The sequence below is a fragment of the Taudactylus pleione genome, unplaced genomic scaffold, assembly GCF_031769625.1.
Source record: "Taudactylus pleione unplaced genomic scaffold, aTauple2 ptg000987l, whole genome shotgun sequence".
Lineage (NCBI taxonomy): Eukaryota > Metazoa > Chordata > Amphibia > Anura > Myobatrachidae > Taudactylus > Taudactylus pleione.
In genome coordinates, this window is record NW_028285388.1 from 1,217,674 (window position 1) to 1,243,981 (window position 26,308).

Consider the following 26,308-nt stretch of genomic DNA (forward strand, 5'->3'; position numbering starts at 1 on the left):
GTCGAGTCTGACAGTCACCTACAGAGTCTCTCGGGGACAGGAGAGGACAGAGCTGTGACAGCTGGGAACGGACCCGGGCTATAATAAGACAGGAGGTGGTGTATACTACTAAGCCCTCATGTTAGTGTACACTAGTAAGCCAGAGGTGCAAACCACTTATTACTTACTAAATGTTACATACAGATTGAATTTTCCTGTCACCCCTTCTCGTTAATGGGATTATTATAGGAAAAATCCTTACATGGATATTAAAAAAAATGTGCAAATTAAAAGGTCACATACTGATAAAAAGTACTAGTGTTACATCAAACACCACCATAATATTACAAGACTGGAATCTGTAGAGTGGACTGTGACCATCGCCATGGGTTACGGTGATTCATCAAAGCCCCATGCCATGACTTAGTATATCTGTGTGCTCCTGAGTCTGTATATATCACATATCACATTACTCAGCACAGTCTCCCATATACAGACTCAGGAGCACAGATATACAGGTGTCACACATCACATTACTCAGCACAGTCTCCCATATACAGATATACAGGTGTCACATATCACATTACTCAGCGCAGTCTCCATATACAGACTCAGGAGCACACAGATATACAGGTGTTACATATCCCCATCACTCAGCGCAGTCTCCCATATACAGACTCAGGAGCACACAGATATACAGGTGTCACCTATCACATTACTCAGCGCAGTCTCCCATATACAAACTCAGGAGCACACAGATATACAGGTGTCACATATCGCATTACTCAGCGCAGTCTCTCATATACAGACTCAGGAGCACACAGATATACAGGTGTCACATATCACATTACTCAGCACAGTCTCCCATATACAGACTCAGGAGCACACAGATATACAGGTGTCACACATCACATTACTCAGCACAGTCTCCATATACAGACTCAGGAACACACAGATATACAGGTGTCACATATCACATTACTCAGCACAGTCTCCCATATACAGACTCAGGAACACACAGATATACAGGTGTCACACATCACATTACTCAGCGCAGTTTCCCATATACAGGCTCAGGAGCACACAGATATACAGGTGTCACACATCACATTACTCAGCACAGTCTCCATATACAGACTCAGGAGCACACAGATATACAGGTGTCACACATCACATTACTCAGCGCAGTCTCCCATATACAGACTCAGGAGCACACAGATATACAGGTGTCACATATCACATTACTCAGCACAGTCTCCATATACAGACTCAGGAGCACACAGATATACAGGTGTCACATATCACATTACTCAGCGCAGTCTCCTATATACTGACACAGGAGCACACAGATATACAGGTGTCACACATCACATTACTCAGCGCAGTCTCCCATATACAGACTCAGGAGCACACAGATATACAGGTGTCACATATCACATTACTCAGCGCAGTCTCCTATATACTGACACAGGAGCACACAGATATACAGGTGTCACATATCACATTACTCAGCGCAGTCTCCCATATACAGACTCAGGAGCACACAGATACACAGGTGTCACATATCGCATTACTCAGCGCAGTCTCCCATATACAGGCTCAGGAGCACACAGATACACAGGTGTCACATATCACATTACTCGGCGCAGTCTCCTATATACAGACTCAGGAGCACACAGATATACAGGTGTCACATATCACATTACTCAGCGCAGTCTCCTATATACAGACTCAGGAGCACACAGATATACAGGTGTCACATATCACATTACTCAGCGCAGTCTCCTATATACAGACTCAGGAGCACACAGATATACAGGTGTCACATATCACATCACTCAGCGCAGTCTCCCATATACAGACTCGGCCAAATCTTTTAAATCTATTTCTTTTAAGATGCATTATGGGTAATAGATTATGAAGGAGGGACAACTAAATTCCCTTAAATAAACTCTTCTGTAGGTCAATGGCACTGAAAGTGGGTCAGCTGCCTTAATAGCGCCCATGGTTGCCCGTCACATTACGCATCAAGACAACAGAACTATGTAATCCTATTGTACCTCATGTCTATGGCACATGCTCTATATCATGTGTCATTTCCCTAAACACTTTCCATTACACACACTCTCCAATGAAGTGCCAGCCCTCCTGATCACAGAATACATATAGATCCCTTCTATACCGATGCTATTATATGACAGACTGTAACAACCTATTATATTACTTCCTCTTCATTCATCTCCCTCTCAGACAGCTTGATGTTATGTGCAGGTCATTTATAAGAACACAAGGCGCACATTACAAGAACAGACTATGGTTATTTTATACTGGAGTCATGTAAATAGATTAAAATAATAATTTAAAAAAATAAAGAACTTCTAATATTTAAATACCATGCAATTGGGTCTATACTGTTCTTCTGTAAGGAGTTATGAGCCCCCGCACTGCGACTTACACATCACGATGTGGCTTATGTTGCTGAGCGCTCAGTGACTGATCTGGGGGGGGGGGGGGGTGGAAGAGATCAGATCAGACGACTTTATATGAATAATTATGTCAGTGACTGTGATCCAGACAGAGGAACACAGAGAAACAGCTGGGTGGAGAAGTGCGGATCGGATGCCATTCTTACTGTACTTTATACGGCGCCAGATGCCAGCTCAGAGTTGGCATAAACTGCTATTATAGCAGAGCTCTGTGTGCACGTCCTGGAAGCATAGGATACACAGCTTGCGGCAGCTACAGAAGAATCACAATCGTCACATTTCATATGGCGTAATACATATAAAAGCAGCACAGTTATTTATTTACCCTCGCAAATCAATAAATACCTTAATGAGTTAGCAGAGAATCCGTAAAAAACAGGAATTCAATGGAGCAAGGAATGACGCAGACGGTACAATGGCCAGACGCTACTTATTATTTTTATACTCAAGGTACAAAAGGCAACGTAACCCCGTTAGTGAAGGCAAGCAGATGAAACATAATGAACCGCAGAGACGACTGTTGGAGATTCCCGGCATTATGTTAGAGAAACCAGTTGTTCTAAGACCAGGTAACACAATGTAGATCACAATGTAGAAAAACAAGAACAATCCAAAGCCAAACCATAGGCTAATAATAATAATCTGAGCTCTGGAACAGCTAACTTAAAGCAGGACAATGGGGCGATGATGGAAATCTGTAGAAAGGACAACGGGTAAAACAGAAAGGAATAAACAATTCCTGGCTAAAGCAATTTACAATGTAACAAGCACCTCCAATAACGTATTTCCAGCCCCCATCTCTGGGAGTTACTTTCCAGCCCGGTTTCAATGTGAGTGCCTCCTCAACTGCCAGTCGGCAATATGAGGCTCAGTGTGGGCCCAATTTTGATAATAACACAGGAAACATTATTCCAATTGTACCTTATGAACTCACAGCAGCAGTAATAGTCATATTAATAGAAAAGATAACTGAAAGACTGGAAACACAGGGTCTGCAATGTAAATGACAAGGCAGAGAACACAGTCCCCAAACTTAATCTGTCTATAGGTTGACTTCCCACCCCCACAATCCCTTTATATCTCTCCATCAGACATCAGATGTGTCTTCTACATGGCAGGTATTCCTTATATTCAGGCCCTTCCTGGTACTCTTACATTCCATCTCCTCACTCATAACTTAAATTCATCCTCCAGGAATCCATTGCCTCCTCCCAACAACGCACAAGCCATGTCCCCCCCCCTCCTTTCCAACCTCTCCCCCCTTTGGATGTCCACGAGAAAACCTTGACTCTCATTTACCCTAGTATCTTCTGGCAGTGTCACCATGGTGACAGGAGACCACCTGAGTAGATAAATAATCCTTAAACTTTCCTTTCAAAGCAGTTTCCAGCTGTTCCAAACTTTCCCATTTATCTCTTCAGAGTCTCAATTAGAGCAATTTCTTTTTTTGGCCCGATTTCTCTCTCCTCCCACCAAAGACACTCTCTGGGTCCACCTGACGAAAGGCGTTCTTGCTTCATTAGACGCTGACAGATCCACTGCACAGCAAATTACTTCTAATCATTACCTTCTCTGAGCATCAAGCCCTCATCCTGTCAAACTCATCAAGCGCAGCTTCCAGCTACCTGCTTTGGCCAAGTGTCAAAGCACAAATACGAGTCTTTAGCTAGCAGATGTTCCCAGGAAATTGTCATCAATAGTTCCCTTCCTGTTTCTCTGGGGATTTTACAGAGTTTCTCCTTCTGTACATTAGAATAGAATTTCATAGTTGTCTGCAAGTGGTTTCCTTTGAAGCCCTGCTCACGCTCTGCATTATTTCAGCACCTTGGATAGTGTTATTCCATACTTGGTACAGGTTGTCTCCACAGTATTGTAGTAGCTTGGATAGCTCCTTCGGCCTCCACAATCGCCTATATACCCAAATGTTTCTTTCCTCTCCTGAATCACCTTCTGTATGTCAGAGATATTTCCTCTTTGATTATCCAAGGCTTCCTCAAATTCTTCATCGCTAAAATAAAAAAATTAAGCCAATTCCACCCGCCTCTCAGTATGCAAAATCTACCTATCTTCTTCCCCCCAAGTTGGTTGTCTGGGGGGGGGCAATACTTCCATGATCAGGCATCTGAAAGCCACTATAACTCTCATACACGCTCTTATCTCTCGCCTCAGCTACTTTAACTAATCCTTTCTGGTCACCCAAACTCCCACTCCAGCCTTTCCAGTCTATCTAAACCTATACTAACCTCCTTATTTTCTGAACTCATTGCTCTTTACACACTATACCATCCATTGTACGATAGTGTGCACGCCCGGTCCACCATTCATCGCATCATCCCATCTGCTGTCCTGCATGTAGGAAGGGATGATGCAATGAACATGCAGTTACATGCAGCATGCTGGATCGTGTAGTGTGTATGGCGAGCACAATATATCGTAATGTCATTTGGGTGTGTACCCAACTTAACTCTGCTGCCCCCCTCTGTCACACTCTCCATTTGCTCCTTTTCAAATGAATCAGATGCAATCTCTCTCGCTCACTTATAAAGCCTCCAACCAATCTTATCCTCCCTGCATATCCAGCCTCATTTCCACACATACATGCACACTCCCACTTCGCTCTGCCAATAACTGCGGCCACACCTAGTCCAACTCCCTTCAGGATTTCTCATACACTCCTCCCACCCACTGGAATACCCCTCCTACATATGCCCTTAAAACTCATGTTCATCCCAGCCTTCCATCCCTCCCCCTAAACTCTCCAGACTTTGCATCCCACAGCTCTAGCCCCTCTTTATGTTTGCCCATATCTTTTGAATATAAGCAGGGCCCTCTCCCCTTGGTTTCTTTTCACATAATTATGTACATTGTGGACTGTAATCATGTATTTATGTAAGACTGTCAATTCGATTGGTCTGTATTTGTGCTTATTCTTACCGCTATGAACAGCACTACGGAAACACTTTTGGTGCCATATAAAATATATTATAATGCCACACTGGGTATAATTCCTTTCCAGAGCATTTCAGTACCTTGGACAGTGTTATTCCATACTGGGTATAATTCCCCTCCACAGCATTTCAGCACCTTGGACACTTATTCCATACTGGGCATAATTCCCCTCCAGAGCATTTCAGCACCTTGGACAGTGTTATTCCATACTGGGCATAATTCCCCTCCAAACCATTTCAGCACCTTGGACAGTGTTATTCCATACTGGGTCTAATTCCTCTCCAGAGCATTTCAGTACCTTGGACAGTGTTATTCCATACTGGGTCTAATGCCTCTCCATACCATTTCAGCACCTTGGACAGTGTTATTCCATACTGGGCATAATTCCCCTCCACACCATTTCAGCACCTTGGACACTTATTCCATACTGGGCATAATTCCCCTCCAGAGCATTTCAGCACCTTGGACAGTGTTATTCCATACTGGGCATAATTCCCCTCCAAACCATTTCAGCACCTTGGACAGTGTTATTCCATACTGGGTCTAATTCCTCTCCAGAGCATTTCAGTACCTTGGACAGTGTTATTCCATACTGGGTCTAATGCCTCTCCATACCATTTCAGCACCTTGGACAATGTTATTCCATACTGGGCATAATTCTCCTCCACACCGTTTCTGCACCTTGGACAGTGTTATTCCATACTGGGTCTAATTCCTCTCCAGGGCATTTCAGCACCTTGGATAGTGTTATTCCATACTGGGTCTAATTCCTCTCCAGGGCATTTCAGCACCTTGGACAGTTATTCCATACTGGGTAGAATTCCTCTCCACAGTATTTCAGCACCTTGGACAGGGTTACTCCATACTGGGTAGAATTCCTCTCCACTGCATTTCAGCACCTTGGACAGTGTTATTCCATACTGGGTATAATTCCCTTGGAGAGTTATATTCCATATTGGGTATAATTCCTCTCCACAGCATTTCTGCACCTTGGACAGTAGGAGTCTCAGACAAGAAGCTTTGGTGCAGAATGACACAAAGTTTAATATCAAAATATGTAAATATTTTGCAGCTCTGAGGAAGAGGGGAGGGAGCAGAACAGCTTTTCCATTAGGAAAAGATTAACAGTGCAGTGAGTGACTCAACTCCTCTTCCATCCATACCTTTTGGACAACCATGGCCAAGCATCTTTACCTCGATACATAATGTCCTCTTCAGCTATGTATCCAAAGAATATGCTGTCACCCTTTATTACAGATGGTGTGAGCTTTTTTCTTTTAGCACATTTTATTATGTAGTTATTCTCTATTAGAGTAGTTTTTTATACCGATAGGGTGCACTTACTTTGCCTAGCTCTTATAACAGCCACACCCTTGGAGAACCATATTGGCTTTTACCAACATATGTAGCTCAAAGTTCTGTTTCATTCAATATTGGATTCTTTACTTTTACACCACTGTTCCTGCTGTCTGTTGATCAATTCCCACCTTGTTAGAGACTAAAGATTTCCTGATAGACTGAAGTCAACCTTTTTAACCTAAAAAGCTTTGTTTTGGTGCATGTCTGTGCCCACCTACCCTAAACTCCCTCCCATAACTCCATTTGTTAGAACCAAATCTGGGACTGTTTTTGCATACCGGTTCCCTAACTCGAGAGATGCCCTACACCAGCAAACCCAAAAGTCACTATTCTGGGCTGGTTTAGCTATTGGCCAATTTCAGTTCATGACAAGTATATTAAAATCTCCAGTACCGATCACCTAACCTCTCATTGGCATCCTGTCACCTATGAATAATCTACCCAATACCTCATCTTCTGTTGGTGTCTAGAAATGATTTCTACTTGAAAAGGCTTCAAGTTACCAGAGGACTATAAATACTTGTCTGCATTCGCCTAGGTTAGCACCATCTGAGCATTGCTTATTGTTGTGATAGCATTTTATCAAATACCCTATAATGTAGAGGCAATCCCATAACACATCCAGCATTGGAGACATATGGTGGAGAAAACAGGAGGAATTAGGGTTTGGAAAGGTTTTTGTTTTTTTGAAGGCAGGTAACTGTAGGTCCTATTGTCGGATATTATCTAACATATATATGACCCCTGAAACATAGGGAAGTATTGTAGTGTTCACTCTAGGTCCGACGCTAGACCTAGAAAGGACACTATAGTGCTTCCAAAAAGGGGGAGTGGCCAAGAGAAAAGGGGCATGTCTTTAATACGCGCCTGCTTTTCATCACTCTTGAGGACGTGCCCGGCACTTACGTACATGCCAGGCTACCCCCAAGCTCTCCCCTCTCTGTGAATAAATGCCGTGCGCATGTGTACGGCATTTATTCACTTGCAGTGATTGCTGCACTATTTTTCCCAACAGCGGGACACTGCATGTTTTAGCAAACGCTAGGGACTGTTTAATGTATAAACACTGCTTTGGGGATGTAATTACATTACCCATCATCTGGATGCCGGCTGACAAAATCCCGGCGACGGAATCCCGAACCGCGGACAGAAGACCGGCACCGGAATCCCAACATAAGTGGAGATGCGGACGCCGGGATCTAGACAGCCGGCATCCCAATACGCCTGTAGCTGTTAGCCGCACGGGGTACGGAGGGTTAGGGTGTAGAAAAGGAAGGTTAGAGGGTGAAGAGGGGGCTTACTTATGTATCCCATCGGGATTCTCGGCATCGGAATGCCACTGTTGGTCTTTTAACATCCTACATCCCGAGTGCCGGGCTCCCATATCCAACCCCTACTTTGTGCCTAAACCACTTAACTATCTAACAAAAAGGGCTGCAATTAAGTTTTAGATCCAAAACCTCTGCACCCACACCAGCCCACCGCTGGGAGCTCATTACCCCACATATATCTTGTCAGTGTAAACAAATAATGTGGAATGAATGCACCTAGAATGTACACAGAGCTGCAGCTGGTTTGAAGACGCATTCAGCACTTAATGCTGACCTTCAAATTGGTATAATGCTATGTAGATCTGAAAGCCTTTTCCATGTTTGTCAAAAGCATTAGCAACGAGCGGTGTACAAGATTGTGTCTAGCAAAAAGAACAAGGTTACAGAGAAGAAACACGTGAAGATGGGCAATTATATCAGAGGCAGTTCAACACCCATGGTATACCAGCAGTAGCCCAACCCTGGGCAGATGTCCATGGCTCCATAGTAGAAGTTTCAGCAAGACAGAGGCCAAAGATGAAATCCAGAATACACAAAATGATGACCACAATATGCGCTAGAAACAATTGTTCAAACAGGTATAAATAAACCAATACTTATCGGTATATTTTTTGATGTATGGTTTAAATTGTCCATATCTCCCTTATACATGAAACAAAAGAAACATAAAAACAGAATAGTTTTATAAGGTCTTACTAAATAAGTCAATAATCCTCAGAGCATGTACGGTAAAGGAGGAATATAACTCTTCTTAGCAGCAAACGTCCACATTCAACAGATGAACTATAAACCAGGGACACTAGAAACACTACCGACATATATAATAAGATTTGATCATCACAGTCACCAAAATAGGTGATGGAAGCCCCGGGATCTTCCTATCTCTGGACTTGGTGGAACCATAAAATCTGGCAGGGAGTAAATGCCCCTAGTCACTCGTACCAACGCGTTTCGACGCAGCAGGCGTCTCTGTCAAGGATGATATCCAGTATAACTCTTTTGCTATTAGGGCATGCTAAAAACTGTGGCAGGGCATCCTGGGGTGTTCAGTTTAATAGCAGCTGGATGACCACACGTTGCCAATCCCCGATATAAGACATTCATGGGAAATATTCTTAATATTACCAGTTAATATTTAGCACACATATTCCACAGCACTTTACAAAGAATATTTGGACACTCACATCAGGCCCTGCCCCAGTGGAGCTTACACTCTATATTCCCTACCACATGCTCACATTAGAGTTACATTGGAGACATTATATACCAGGGATAGTGACATCGATTGGTAACAGTATTACATGACCTTAAACAGGCCTGTGTACGCAGCATGAGGAATGTAGGCAATTACAACGAGAAGTAGTGTGATCACAATATAACACAATGTTTGTCAACCTGCCATTATCACACAAGACAGTTGTCAATGTTTGTACTATTGCAATGAGATTCCAGTACAATATAGTCGAATTAAAGGGTGAAATATACAAATGTCATGGCACAACTAGCATGGCAAAGAGGTCACATAGCCTGACTTATTATACAATATAAAAGGAGAGTTGGAGCTGCATATAAGAGAACACTTCCTGAGGACCATTACATGGCTGTTAATAAAGTTAGAGGCCATTATTAATGTACCCAACGAGTGGTCACAAAACATCTCAGCGTGAAGTAAGCCCATGAAATCCGGAACACAGTCCAGTGCACGACTTCCCTATTGCCTCTGAAAAGTCTTTTGCCGAGAGTTGGGGCCACCATGTCATCAGGGTGTACAGAGGGCTCCCAGAATCTCCTCATATAATCTAATAATATTTGTCCTAATCAGCACAGTCTGCTGATGCATTACATTGCCACTTAAGACGCATTTTCAGCATAAAAAGACACCAAGCGATAGCAGAGTCTCACGGGACCTGGCGGCTCTCTCATGCCAGGCAAGTCACGCTGCGTGGCATATTGAGGCTAGATGTATGAGGACACATATGTAAATATGCCTGTGGTTACAGTTCGGTAAAAAAAAAAAAAAAAATAGGACAGGATAGGGACAACCATACAGGCATCCAAGTGATATAAAACTCCTGGAATGGGACAATCACTAGGATGGATCACAGAGTAAAATAAAGTACACAAATGTATTATAGATAACCTCTGTTATCTCATGTGTGGTGCTGAAATGGTGCACCTGCCTACAGCCGCTCACACACTCTGCATCACTAGGCTCTGTGAGTGGTAGGATCATACTCCATCACATCTGGAAGCAGGTGGACAACAGACGACTGGACACATTACAGAACACATTGAATTAGGTATAACAGACACCAGATCATCAATTGATAAAATCCCCTCTTTTAGCTTATGCAGCACAAGCTTGTCATAAAATCCAAGAGTACCTGGGTGTTATTACCCAAGAGCTGACACTTCATGCCTTGGGGATAATTGCATTCTACTCCTGTGCAGCAGCTCTCTCATTATTACACTGTCCTTTGTACCTTACTCCCACTGGACCCAACTCCCTACATCCATCTGACCTGTTTCACCAAGAGCCAGGCATCTTGCATTCAGTGGAAGAAGTATAAATACACTGGGTGCAAACCTCACCTGTCATTTGTTTTACCAGCTGTGGGTTCAGATCAATACAAACCCTATAAAACAATTGTACTGCTCAGCATGTATCGACAGCTGGGCCAGATTTACTGCTGTAATCCAACAGCATCAGCCATTCACAGCCCCACAGGTGTAATCAGCTGCTGAGGCTCATATAACAGCCCCACTGAATATCCGCCGTGCACTTCTGCATTCTTACTACGAATGATTCACTGCTACAGTAATGCAAAACTCTTCCATCTACTCTAGCAAAATAAAAAGTTTATACAAACAATATTTTAAGATTACAGAAGTACCGCACATTTATCACTGTAATTATTGATTTAATATATTTATTCCTATATGTTTTGCTCTGCTTTCTTTCAATGACGCCTTTCCGATGGAACACTCTTGGACCAGCCACCAAAGGTTTAGGTCTCTTTCACCGCCATGAATCAGGTGCCCCTGTGCATACAAGATTATTCAGGCTAAGGTCCCTTAGTACATATGCTATAAATGTAGTGGACTACAGGGTGGTAATAAATGGACGCCAAACCATATCTAATGACAACGGAAAGTCTTTATTTAAAGGTTTGTTGTTACTAAAGCAGTATGGCACCTGACACAATGGGATGGTCACTCACTCAATCCTACGTCCCCATCATGCAGTGCTCATCCCAGATTACGTACGTGCTCTGGGTACCAGTTCCCCGGTAAAAAGAGTAGTTTCAGGGATCACAAGCATTTCTCAGAGCCTACACTCCACCATACACATCAATGCTGGGAGGAGCCACATCCAAATATAAGTGAGGTTGTGATGTGTGGGCAGCAGGTTTTACAGACAGGAGCCAGCAAAGGGCAGTTGGGAGGATCAGCTCAGTTGTATTTCTGCCTCAGAAACAAATTGGGGAATGGCTCGGGTTACGGCGTTCAAGAAGGTTGCAATAAACAAGTTGGGATATGACCATGGACCAATCTATGGCTTGTGTGAATGGAATCAGCTACATTATAAACAGCTGGATGGAGTCCAAGGAACGATACAGATGGGCGACCATATTGTACAGGTCAGGGGAGTGGATATATCAGACTGGGACCAGTTAATGTGGCTGGCAGCATGCGCGGTGGATGACAATCTGGGCAATGACTGTAGAATTCCCAGCAGGACAGTCCCTATTTGGACTGTGTGCTCTGACGCTGGGTTTCCAGATTCCTGGAAAGGACACAGATATTGGCAAGTGGACAGATTTAGCCACAGACTGAATGCAGCGAGGATGGGGGGGACATGGATACAGCAGGTAGGGATAAGGTACAATTATACACCAGTGACATTATAAGCGTGGCCGTGGTTAGGAGCTCAGGGGGAGGGGCAGAAGGGAGCTCAGGGGGAGGTGCAGAAGAATGACAAACTGAAATTAAATATAAAAAAATAATTTGCGATTAAAACTAACATCAAATGAGATTTCATATTACACAAAGTATTTTGGGCCTAATTCAGAGATATAAACGCAATGCTGATATTTACACAGATGAGCGATGATTGGTGAACCACGCACACGTCATTACATTACATTACCGTAATTGCTCGCTGCTAGTTTTACTTGCAGTGTGATTGACAGTCAGGGAGTGTTTGGGGGAGATAACTGGGACCGTTTCTGGGAGTATCACAGCCTGCACCTGCGTTACCATACGCAATAAAAAAGGTCTCCGCCGTCTCAGCCAAGGGGTCGCTCAGAACTTCGATAATGGAACGATCTGCGGCCGTTGCTGCATCTTTGCACGCAGATGCTGGGCTCTGCAAAGCCGCAGGTGGGCGTCTCAATGCATTCCTCGGCGTCTGCAGCACTCACATATGGGATCGCAGCTGCTGCGTACGGAGTCAAAGCTGCGATGGCATTGGCGTACATCCCCGATACGGGCCCTTAGTAGGCGTTTGGAGCCAGCAATACAAAGAAAAAGCCATCAGAATACTACAGTCCTGCAGTACAGACTTTAATGCATTGTAACTGCTGCCGCTACGGGAAGCTAGAAACCTCTGGAGCAACCTCAGACTGGAGCCAGATGAGAAGAGAAAGCTGCCCGGTGCCCCCATACGCTGGTATTTGGAGATGCCAACTCCATTTAGGGAGACGGCCTGAGATGAGGTCACCTGCCGTGGTGGAGAGATTCTGGGGCACTGAATCCAATGCAACCTGTGCACAGCTCCTGGCAAAGCAGCCCAGTCTAACCGGCTACTGCTAGGAGCCTATTCGTAACGCGGTATTAGCTAAATCCGGCATGAAAACAAATAAGCCCCTGACTAATCCCCTTATCTGCTGCCAGACAATGAGCGGCTGGGCACAGCCACCCCTTCCCTTCCCATCACTCTCCGGTTTGAAGGGACGTTCGTTTCTGCACACGTCACCTACAATCTCCCCAGGAGTTATTGTCCACGTCTAATTACCTTATTGTATTATTTGTTCAATTAAAATGTTTGCTTTGCATAATCGTGTTCCATTATTGACTGATCTATGTAAACGGGATAAACAGACATTCACTAAGCGAAACGCCCAAAGTGTGGAGCTTTGTAAATGCGGACTGGAGAGGAGGGGGCAGGTTCTAGTGATCGGTCGCATAGCGGAACCCGAATGCAAATGTAAAAAAAAAAAAAAAATTAAGAATTCTCTGCGTGACGCAAAAGTCTTCCCATAAACAGATGAGATAACTGGCGGAGCCGACTGTGAGGAAACACACACAAACAAAAACACACACACACACACACACACAATTCTGAGCTGCCATACTGTAGATTCAGTAAACAAGAGGCAACACCAAAGACTCCAACCATTTCTAGATACTATGAAATGCATTTGTTTCCCTAGGCTTTGCCTTTGTTCCTATAACCCACCCTGTTCTTCCATCTGGAGGCTGATGTGACGGTAACAAAAGCCATTACACCTGTACACATCACCTGATGCCCTGCCTGCAGCTTCAGTGTACCTGACGACTTCACACTTCCCATAGAGATTCTGGGGACTCCCACTTATCAGGTACTGATAACCGCTGCCCCTAGTGTCCATGTGGGGAAGTCTATTAGTGTATTTTATGTATATTCAAATAAGTTCTCCTCAGAGCCAGAAGAAAGTGTCTGGATGAGGGCGCAGGGGGGATCCTGCAGCCAGTAAGATATTGTGCACATTTTACACTAAGACAGTGGTTTCCAAACAGGACGCCATGGGTTGGTTGTCCAGTACCAAATCAAAAATAAATTATGGTCACTGTGATTAGCAAAATCAGTGGTGTAGGCTGCCAAAATATGGAGAAACAGCAGTGCAGCCCTGTCCACCACCTCATGACTGGCCCTCAGCATGACCAGGAAGCACAATTTACTTATTTAATAATTGCTGCTGAATTTCTCAAAAAACATTGGGGGCTCGGGGTTCTGTAAAAAAATGACGAAACTCTAGGGTGCTGTGATTCAGGAAAGTCTGGGGACCACCGCCCTAAGGGGATAAACCGGTGGTTTATCAGAGCCCATCACCGGTATTAAAGTGGCTATTGCACTTGGGTATGAACAACTGCCCAGCTCAGAAGGGACCTGTCCCAGAGGAAAGACAAAAGGAAGGGTTAGGTGGTCCAAAAGAGCAGGACTAGACCCCCTTGATAAGCCCAGCCAATGGAGCCCATACCCTGGGAACTGGTTCCTGATACCTAGGAGGCAAAGTCCAAGTACGACTGAGGTGAAGGAGGCTGGAGGTATTACAGAGTGGTCTGTGTGGAGGTTTAGCTTGCTGGCGTTGGCCCACCAAGCTAAGGTGCAGCACAGCGTGGCAGAGACAAGGATCTGCAGGGCAAATCCACACTAGGGGTAGATTTACTAAAGCTTCTAAAAGTCGAAGTGTTGCCCCTAACAAAACAAATGCCATCCATCATTTTTCTAGGAAGCAATTGAGAAATTATAGCTATAAATGTGACTGGTTGCTATGGGGAACAGCAACAATTTTCATTTTTGGAAGATACGGGTACTGCAAAGTGTAAAAGGGCAAAGGGCCCTGCTTGTGTGAGCTTACAGCCTAGGAGAGTGTGGGGGCGGGGTATATAACTGGGAAGAGATAAAGGAGGGAGAACCGAAAGCGTTAGCTACGAGGAGGGCCGGTGGGCTTTAATGAGCAGGTTATTTTTACGTGTGAATTTTATCATAGTGTTAGTTCTGTTGGATGAGCTGAAGTACACTTCAGCATACTGTAGATACAAGAAGTGGAAACATTCTTCAGAATACTTTGTGGATTGGACTTTTGCAGAGTTGGGTTGTGTCTTATCCAGGGGCACAAAAAACTAATGTTAATGCCAGGATGATATAAAGAGATTAGCAAAAAAACACAGAATGACGCCGCATACAGAAAAGTACATGTACAAATTAGCACATTTAAAAAAAAAGGCACCTGAAAGCGGTCACTAGATATTCTAAATACACAGAACGGCCGAAGATAATTAGAAGACGCTCGCGGAGGCTGCAGGAATGAGTGTTAAGAAGGAGGCAAGCGCTGGATAAAACGCCACAACACTCAGCATCCAGGCATCAGAATAAATAGATCTCCCCGGAACTGTGCACATTACATAATATCCTAATAATGGTCATTACAAAATAGCTGCCTCTTACCCAGCACTCACCCTATCAATGAGTGACAATTGCATTAATAATATATGCTAGAAGGGCAATTACCACGTCTGTTCCACACTCCCTGGATGCACCGAGCAGCCGCATAAACTAGCAGAAGGATGTAAAATATAATGTGGGCGCCAGCGTGTAATTATGAACATTAGATGGCAACACTTGTCTGCTGCATGTTATCAAAGAAGTTTTGCAATCCTGTCACCAAGGCTGAGTAAGGTGGCGTTATTCACATGGAGAGAGGGGCCATGATCCTCCGGTGACCGCACTGCCGATGTCGGGCGTAGCTGAGCGATTTTATGCAACCGCGCATGTGTCCAAGTCGCATGGCGTATGTGCTCCGATTGTGTCTGTACAGAGTAACAGTTGCAATTTCAGGTGCACGTAGGAAGTGTAGTGAAAAATGTAGCGGCCGTTCCTGCACGGTGACAGGAGGTGCCTTAGCGCCCGCACAGAGACGGTCTGTCTTATGGGCGTGTCAGTGAAAGTGGTTGCGTACACAGACGATCACATAGGAAGCCGGACACGGACATACTGCACCTGCCATAGGACTGGTGGTGCGACCGATGGCGACGTCCAACTGGTATTACAGCGTGTACGGTATCTGACAGTTGTACACAAGGGAAAGACTTTGTATAGACATTTGCATAGGGTTGCAGGCAGACGGCCGCCAATAGACCCTGCTGCCCGCGCTTCTGCAACCAGCCCTGAATCAGGCACAGAATGAGGCGGTGGTCTCAGCATCATACACAAAAGGTTCCCACATTCCCTATTGCACCCATCACCATAAATCCCTCTCAGACACGCTCCCATCCAGACAACAGGCTGCTATTATAAAGGTGAATAGGAAGAAAACATCACCCTGACAAAATGTTAAATTATGTAGAAAATCTCTTCACATTGAAATATTGATCACCGTGATGATGTTGTCACTGTATAAATGGGACTAAACATCACTTTGGAGAAGGGGAGGCGACTGACCCCTTAACCCTTTCACGGCTGCGCCAGGGACACGCCGAACCATGAAATAGGACATATGGACAACCCGAGCAAAAAAAGCCACTAACTAATGACATGTATAGAATCTGCAATTATCTGATAATTATCCCAGTGCCCAGCAGAGTGGCAGATAGCTGTATAGCTGGGTGACAGATAGCCATTATATCTGCAGCTCGTACATCGCTCCCCCTGAATCCCAGCCCTCTGTGAATGTTAATGCACCATTATAAAGCACACAAGTGCCCAGCATGGTGCAGGGACCGAGGATTCCTCAGGGGAGGGGGACGGGGGAATACACTGTTTCCAGAGACATCACCCCATACTTTTCTGCAGCTCAGTGTGTCATTAGCGGCTGCTCTGTTCATTTATATTCATAGACTCCGGAGATTGGGACAAACGACAACATGGAATCGGTGGCTGTATCAGGGGGTAGAATGCCATCAGCCACGGCCAACAAAACACTCACAGTACCTGTGTGTAACCGGAGAGGTGAACAGTGGCATTTCCAAGTAACAAAATAATCTATAGCACAATTCACCTGCCAGGAGATGAATCACCCACGTACTGTCACCATGCTCCCCTTGCCAGTGAGGTCATGCCCCTTCTAGCTGCATTACCTGCGCACATGAACACCAGCTATGCAAATGACATGTGTCATCACTGGAGAGTAACATCTATATACCACTAGTACTAGGATCCAGCAATCTATTATCGTGCGTAGGTGACCAAAGGTAACGTTGTCCCAGCTCATCCAGATGTGAACCCTCCGTCCTACAGTCACAGATGCAGCATCTAATCCAGATGTTACCAGCGGACAGAGAGAAGAGAGAGATTGGGGGGGGGGGGTCAGTAGGAGTTACAGGTAAAGGAGGGGTGTAATAAGGAGAAAGGGAATTTAACAGAAAGAGAGAACATTCACTCAGGGAGCAATGCAGAGTGACAGGCGGACCATAGGGTGTCTATACCATTATACCGGATGTTACAGTGATAGAGTAGCCATTAATATCCTCCTCATACTGTATCTGCCTCATACAATCACACAGCCACCAACACCACTGATATGACACAGGAGGTGCCTGCAGCCTGCTAGAGATAATGACTGTACAATCCCCACCAGTGCGCAGTATGTAGCCATGAGCACGAAAGAACTAAAATCTGGATCCAATGCAGTCATCACTTCTCATTCTGTATCCATTAACTCCATCTCCGGAACGTGCCCGGCACCCCCATGTACACCAGCTGCACCCATAAACACCAGTTCCACTGGCCAGTGCCATTCTTTGTAGGTCTCAGATCCGCAGAGTGTAAGGGAGCCGCACGGTCTGTGAGCAATGTGCCGTCCAATGCATAGAACTGCTTCCATGTACAAAGTATGTTGTTGGCAGGTAGTTGACAAGACTTGCGATAAATGTGCCAGGCTTATTTGATTGGTGATGGCCCAGGTTACACTCATGAGTTAGCACTGAGAAGATGGTATATGCCATGACAGGTACCTCACCTTGCACTTCTTTACTTTAACGAAAGACTGCTCGTGTGGAACATCTATGGTGACACTAGGGCACAGTGCTCTGGGGGTCCCCCATCAGGGCCAGCAGCACCTACCTCTGCACTTACACCCCACAGCACCTCTCATGCAGATACCCAGAGAGAACACCTGGCAACGTCTTCCCTATGGCTGGAATACGGGGGGCTTCTCGGCACAGTGCTAGGACACAGTTACCATACAATCAATGGGTGCTAGGTAAAGGGATTTGCTGCAGAACTCTATAGCAATGGCTCCTACACACAGATGTCCAAAGCCAACCAGATGCATTGCCTCCACTTCATGTGTTATATAAGGGCCATTCATTAACACCACACAGGAATACCATGTACTTAATGCTCGCTCCCATGACTGTACATAATATACATTACAGAGTGCTGACCATTGCTGAGACACAAAGTGACGGGGTTGTGTACATACATGTCTATTGCTTACATTATTGTGTGTACTGTATCGTGTGCATTAATGTCAGTGTGACAGGTATAACCAGGCGAGCCAGACAGCTGTGCAGCCTTGGTAGATTGCACTGGACCAAAACAAGGGATCCCATAGTAACAATATAAAGAGAAAACCAGTATGACGGAGACCGGACACTTTAGCATTTAACACATATTAAATACCTGAGACAACAAAACCCCCCAAATCTTACACATTTTTCCACGTAATGACAGAAGAACTACTGGTTACATATATAGTGACACATATATATATATATATATATATATATATACACATACATATACATACACACACACACACGAGAACAGGTAACAGGTTCCTTTATCACCATACCACAGCAGAAATGGGTCTATCATGTCCCAGACGTCCTCTTGTGATCCCACCACACACATTGTCACTTGGCTCAGACACCCAAATCACTGCGCCTCATCCAGCAGGTCCTGACGGGCGTGCAGGTGTCACAGCATGGGACCCAGAGCAACGTATTCATACTGCAATAGGCACTGTGCTTTATAACCATTTACCAGGATGTGTCACATCTATAATCTGCGCATAACACCTGATCAAAAGAGGCAATTTCATGTTCTGGATAATCTGCTATTTAACCCATTCATTTCAGTGTTATCAAGTTATAAATATGTGGATTGAGACTAAAATCTCATACAAAAAAAATACAGCAGAGATCATGCAGCTCCTGAGCTGACGTAATATGACGTAAGGGAATTCAAGAAACATATATAGGTGTAAAAATATTATATATAATCCGTCCAATGACTGGCATGGTGCACATTAGCCACCTGTGCATTGAGATATATGAGATAAAGGGGTGACCTGTGTGTGATTAGCCAGAGTAAGGGTCCTGCACCTGGGCACAGAGACTGAGACACTGGGCAGGTGGCAGATATCCACCCTATGGCACTTTACCCGCAGTTATGGTGAAATACATATTACAATGCCCCATACAATTATCATTTGACACAAGGTACTGCAACATATGTAATAGTAAGAAAGGACAGTGCTCGGGCAGCTGGTCTACAAAGCGGCACTTCCAGTATGTACAGGGGGAAGAGGCTGCTCACTATACAGTCATTCCCCGGCGGTATTTCATACCAATTCCTTTCTCACCTACACACCAAGTCCCCCATATACCCAGTACCCCATAACTGTATACCTTCTCCTGCCTCATACCCTGACTCCACATAACTATACACCTAAACCTCCCTCCTCACACATACCCCGGGATCCCACATCTACTGTATACATATTCCTCTACCCATACACTCCAGCTCCACAAACCTATACATGTTGTCCTATCTATATGTTCATATTACCTATACAGCTCACCCTCCCTATAAACCCCATCTCCCCATACCTATATATCTGATTTTTCCTATATGTCCATGCTACCTATAGATCTCATCCTCCCTATATGATAACCATACCTATAGATCTCATCCTCCCTATATGATCACCATACCTATAGATCATCCTCCATATATACTACCCATACCTATAGATCTCATCCTCCCTATATGCTCCCCACAACGATAGATCTTATCCTCCCTATATATCATCCTCCCTATATGCTATAGATCTCATCCTCTCTATATAATTCCAACACCTATAGATCTCATGGCACCCGCACATACAAACATAGAATTCATCTTCCCTATATGCTCTCCACACATATAGACTTTGTCCACTCTATACACCCCGGCTCTCAGCACCTATAGATATCATCTTACTTTAACACCTCGGCTCCCCGCACCTATAGATCTCACACCCCTATACACCCGCAACCTATAGATCTCACACCCCTATACACCCCGCATCTATAGATCTCACACCCCTATACACCCCTCATCTATAGATCTCACACGCCCTATACACCCCGCACTCCCTATACACCCCGCACCCATAGATCTAACACTCCCTATACACCCCGCACCCATAGATCTAACACTCCCTATACACCCCACACCTATAGATCTCACACACCCTATACACCCGCACCTATAGATCTCACACTCCCTACACACCCCGCACCTATAGATCTCACACCCCTATACACCCCTCATCTATAGATCTCACACGCCCTATACACCCCGCACTCCCTATACACCCCGCACCCATAGATCTAACACTCCCTATACACCCCGCACCCATAGATCTAACACTCCCTATACACCCCACACCTATAGATCTCACACACCCTATACACCCGCACCTATAGATCTCACACTCCCTATACACCCCGCACCTATAGATCTCACACTCCCTATACACCCCGCACCTATAGATCTCAAACTCCCTATACACCCCGCCTCCCCGCACCTATAGATCCCTGGTGTCGCCTATAAACATCGCACAACATTCTCCGTCCCGTAAACTCACCGTGCCCGCCGCGTAGTGCTCCGGGGGTCCGGTAGATGGAGAAGGGCGCCGGGTGATGCCGCCCTCCGTGGAAGTGGAGCTGGTGCGTGGAGTGGGACAGTAGGGTCCCGGAGGAAGTTCCAGCCAGTACACAGCCCCACAGCAGGGACCAGAGCCAGGGAGAGCCGGAACCCGAACCGGGCGCAGCCACCGCGCCACCTGGGCGCATCGTATCAGCGCAGCGCAATCCGCCCGGGGCTCATTCTGACCCGCTTCCCATCCGGAGAGCCTAGCCGCTGCCCCTCATCCTGCTGCTCGCACGCCGGGCTCCCTGCACCGGGTGGCGGCTCCTCTCCCGGCCAGGTGCCCGCACAGACTGTCACTGAGCTCTTCAGGTGCGCTCAGGATGCCAGGCTGACGGGTGGGCGTGGGTATGCTAATAGCATGCTCTCTAGCAGCCAATCAGGGATGGAAGCGAGCCTCCTGCATTAACCCGATGTGGTGTGTGGAGGCACTGAGCGAGGAAACATTACAGGCGAACGTGGAGGGGAGGGTGAGGGTCCTGCCTGCCGGCCATCGGTGCTCCGCTCTCCTCGCAGGCTGCATGCAGGTGATGGGGCTGAGCTGTCATGCACTCTGGGAATGGAGGGGTTAAAGAGACTTCCGTCATCAGCTCCGAGGTCTCATTATTAACCCTTCACTAGCCGCCGGGGGGGCACCATAATTATTTCTGAATCTGGAGGACGTGCAGCTGTGCGTGAGTCCGGGCAGCCTGTGGCTCTGCAGCTGGGACCCTGCTAATTAGCTGAGGACTGGGGGCTCTGTGAGTGGTTGTCAGAGGGGAGGGCAGCAGCCCCCACCCCGCTGACAACGCCGTTACTGTCATCTCCCAGGGACAGGCCCATTCAGAGCTGCAGCATGGGGGCTGGGTGGGTACACGCAGTGTCCATGGGATCAATGCGGGGTGTCAGAGATCAGTGCAGGTGTTAGATTAGTGTCAGTGTCAGAGCCCAGTGCGGGGTGTCAGAGATCAGCGCAGATTTAAGGGTGTCAGAGATCAGGGCAGGTGTAAGGGTGTCAGAGATCAGGGCAGGTGTAAGGGTGTCAGATCAGTGCTGGTGTAAGGGTGTCAGAGATCAGCGCAGATTTAAGAGTGTCAGAGATCAGTGTGGGGTGTCAGAGATCAGGGCAGGTGTAAGGCTGTCAGAGATCAGTGTGGGGTATCACAGATCAGTGCAGGTGTAAGGGTGTCAGAGATCAGGGCAGGTGTAAGGGTGTCAGATCAGTGCTGGTGTAAGGGTGTCAGAGATCAGCGCAGATTTAAGGGTGTCAGAGATCAGTGCTGGTGTAAGGGTGTCAGAGATCAATGCAGGGTGTCAGAGATCAGTGCAGGTGTAAGGGTGTCAGAGATCAGTGCAGGTGTAAGGGTGTCAGAGATCAGTGCATGTGTAAGGGTGTCAGAGATCAGGGCAGGTGTAAGGGTGTCAGATCAGTGCTGGTGTAAGGGTGTCAGAGATCAGCGCAGATTTAAGGGTGTCAGAGATCAGGGCAGGTGTAAGGGTGTCAGATCAGTGCTGGTGTAAGGGTGTCAGAGATCAGCGCAGATTTAAGGGTGTCAGAGATCAGTGTGGGGTGTCAGAGATCAGGGCAGGTGTAAGGCTGTCAGAGATCAGTGTGGGGTGTCACAGATCAGTGCAGGTGTAAGGGTGTCAGATCAGGGCAGGTGTAAGGGTGTCAGATCAGTGCTGGTGTAAGGGTGTCAGAGATCAGCGCAGATTTAAGGGTGTCAGAGATCAGTGCAGGTGTAAGGGTGTCAGATCAGTGCTGGTGTAAGGGTGTCAGAGATCAGCGCAGATTTAAGGGTGTCAGAGATCAGTGTGGGGTGTCAGAGATCAAGGCAGGTGTAAGGCTGTCAGAGATCAGTGTGGGGTGTCACAGATCAGTGCAGGTGTAAGGGTGTCAGAGATCAGGGCAGGTGTAAGGGTGTCAGAGATCAGCGCAGATTTAAGGGTGTCAGAGATCAGTGCTGGTGTAAGGGTGTCAGAGATCAGTGCAGGGTGTCAGAGATCAGTGCAGGTGTAAGGGTGTCAGAGATCAGTGCAGGTGTAAGGGTGTCAGAGATCAGTGCATGTGTAAGGGTGTCAGAGATCAGGGCAGGTGTAAGGGTGTCAGATCAGTGCTGGTGTAAGGGTGTCAGAGATTAGCGCAGATTTAAGGGTGTCAGAGATCAGTGCTGGTGTAAGGGTGTCAGAGACCAGTGCAGGGTGTCAGAGATCAGTGCAGGTGTAAGGGTGTCAGAGATCAGTGTGGGATGTCAGAGATCAGTGCAGGGTGTCAGAGATCAGTGCGGGTGTAAGAGATCAGTGCGGGGTGTCAGAGATCAGTGCAGGTGTAAGGGTGTCAGAGATCAAGATCAGGTGTAAGGGTGTCAGAGATCAGTGTGGGGTGTCAGAGATCAATGATGGTGTCAGAGCCCAGTGCAGGGTGTCAGAGATCAGTGCGGGTGTAAGGGTGTCAGAGATCAGTGCGGGGTGTCAGAGATGGGTGTAAGGGTGTCAGAGCACAGTGCGGGGTGTCAGAGATCAGCGCGGGGCGTCAGAGATCAGCGCGGGGCGTCAGAGATCAGCGCGGGGCGTCAGAGATCAGTGCGGGGTGTCAGAGATCAGTGACGGGTGTCAGAGATCAGTGCCTGACACTTCTCCTGCAGGAAGAACCATCACCAGGGAATTCCTGTGGAACCACCAGTTGTTTATAGGAGCCTGACCAGACAGGGGTGTGACAGAGGAACTGTAACTGGTGGAGGATGCTGGGGACATGGCAGGCGGAGTACATACGAATTACCGCAAGACACAAGTCCGGCGATTCAAATCCCGACAGCGGCAGGCCGACACGGCTGAAAATCCTGATCGTCCCCAGGTAAGTATGAACTAACCTCCCTAGCCCTCCTTAGGGGTGCCTAACCCTAACCTTCCCCCCAGTGCCTAACCCTAATCCCCCCTCTAAGTGCCTAAACCTAACCCCCCCTTTCCCCGCCGCCTAAAACCAAGTCCCCCGGGGTGGTGCCTAACCCTAACCTTCCCTCCCTAGCCTAACCCTAACCTCCTGAGGCAATGCCTAACCCTAAGTCCCCCCCCGGGAGCCCTAAACCTAATCCTCAGCCCCCCCCGCGGCTATCCGCAGTGGCGCCCGGCATCACTTCGATCGGGATGCCGGGCGCCGGTCTCCCGGCGTCGGTAAAATGACAGGCGTCTAGAAGTAGATGCCTGTCATTTAACCCTCGCCGGGATAAAGCAGTCGGGAAGCCGGCTGTCGGGCTTAAGTCAGCCGGCTTCCCGATTGCATACCTGGCAGACAGGCACAGCACAGGATGGGCAGGGGGTTCCCCTCACATTACAAGATGGGATCTGAAATTGGGACAGGACATACAGTAGGATGCAGGGATGGACTGAAGTCCTGCTCAGAGAGCTCCCTTTGAATCATATTGGAGTTATTCCTATTTCATATCAGCCTTGTGTACAGCAGCCACCCCTATATCCAACTCTGCTCCTGAACCAGCCAGATACCCTTCTGCCCCTGTCTATGAGCTGTGCAGACACTGCAGAGAAGGGGTTAATAGACCGCCTCTGTGTCCCCAGTTGTGCTGACATGATCTTACCAACAGTGACTGCACAGACAGGGAATGCACTCCTGCAATAGCACAGCACCTCATAACTACACAGACTATACTTAGAAATCAGAGATACAAACAACACACATAAATCCGTCTGTGAAACGGCGAATCACAAGCAGCCATTAGATAATTACAGTTCTGGGTCTTATATATATCTCCGTGGAAATGTCCCAGTATCTCAGTATTCCTGCACAGTAACATTCCCATTCTCCTGCATTAGCTGCGATTGTCACCATCTGTCCCACTGGGCACTAAGCTGCAGAGAGATAAGGATTCAGGCTGGGAGCATCACACACAGCTGGCACTCTTTCTCATACACCAGGGGGCGTCAACACCGTGGGCGGGATGGGCTTCCACGTACAGCCTCATGGAAAGAGATAAAGTACCAACCAATCCGCTGCTAACTGTCATGTTACAGACTACAGGGTCTATGCACTAACCCTTGGATAGAGATAAACTGGATGGAGACTCAGGGCTTGAGTCAGAGCCAGACGCTCTGACAGAGCGCTCGCTCTGAATCAGGGCGTTTTTTTTTTTTTCTATTTGGAGCGGCCTCCTGGCCACTCGCATAGCTATGGATGACCACCCACAGCTATAGCGAGCGGCCATGATGATGGTCGCGATGGTCAAGACCATCGCGACCATCGGGCCTGTGACGAGACCCTTGTGGTAGGGTCTCGTTCATCGCAAGCCCCAGAGAGCTTTCGGCTCTAACACTCGTGATGTCAGTGGGGCCGCTCCCAAACGGCAAGCGTTCCCTCGGGAACGCCTCTGTTTGGGTAGCCACCCCCCCCCGGCCCGCCCCCTTTGGTGCGAGACCCGGAGTGACGGATTGCCCGTCACTAGCCGGGTCTCGCGCATGCGCACGACGGAGCCGGCTCCGTCGTGCGCATGCGCTGTGGGTCGCCATCGACCCGGTTGAGAGCGCTCAGCGCTCGCGACCGGGTCTGAATCAGGCCCACAGCTCCTGTCACTTTACAGGTTGTGTTTGAAAACAAAATGTCAAACACAACCTGTAAAGTGACAGTTAGGAGCTAATTGGTTGGTACTTTATGTCCAAGGCTTAGTAGATAGGGCCTGATTCAGCAAGGAACGCACGGATGCAGATGCACGCACCCGTCCGCTGCGAGGATATGCTAATCAATGCACACGCACGGAGACCGCAGCACAAGATGCCGACGCCCAGCCCCATACTAAGCCGCCCATCTCCCTTTACTCACAGACCGATCAGTACGCAAGATAACGTAAACATCGAGAACCATCGGACTCACGCACAATAATGGGTGACCTGACCTGCCGCAGGATTTTGGCCGCTTTCTGTGTACTGCTTACGGTATGGCTGCGTATGCCGCCGCACTGCCTTAATTATGCACGCCCCTATAATGGCGTTATAACGTCTGCGTTCACCTGACCACTCCCCCGTCACCACCCACAAACGGCACTACCTGTCAATCAATATCGGAAGGGTCTCCGTACACACTGCGTGTAGTCTGCGTACCATAACCCGATCGCACCGGCTAGTTTGCGCACGCGCAGTGCGATGCACAGAGCAAAAACATCGGCCAAGTGTGTGCGTTCTCTCCTTTGCGTTCCTTGCTGAATCAGGCCCATAGACCCCTGTGTTAGAAAAATAAGGTTAGGAGCTGATTGGTTGGTACATTATCTTCACTTTGCGCCTGATTCATTATGGATCGCAGGTCTGCTGTGAAAATATGCTAATGACTGCAATTGCAAAGCCATCGTACAGCCAGCATAGAGACGCCCGCTATCGCTATCTCACATCCGTAATACCACGCAGTGCTGCATACAGTGCATCCGGAAAGTATTAAATTAGCAAAATTCACAAAAAAACTTTTTACACAATGTCATTATGGGGTTTTGTGTATAGAATTTTGAGGACAAAAATGAATTTATTCCATTTTGGAATAAAGCTGT

General features: G+C 46.9%; 1 protein-coding gene across 30 annotated transcripts in view; it reads right to left on the reverse strand.

Moving 5' to 3' along the window:
- The window catches only part of NRXN3 (neurexin 3), a 637,781-nt gene that overhangs the window by 94,817 nt on the left and 516,656 nt on the right, over window positions 1-26,308 (reverse strand). The window contains exon 1 of one of the 30 annotated variants that reach the window (XM_088460852.1): window positions 20,725-21,158. The exons of 28 other annotated variants lie outside the window; for them this stretch is intronic. In XM_088460852.1, the coding sequence (XP_088316978.1) occupies window positions 20,725-20,932 (208 nt within the window). In that variant the 5' untranslated portion in view covers window positions 20,933-21,158. Of the gene's footprint in view, window positions 1-20,724; window positions 21,159-26,308 lie in introns of those variants that run through there. One more of the 30 variants, XM_088460853.1, reaches the window with a different exon arrangement.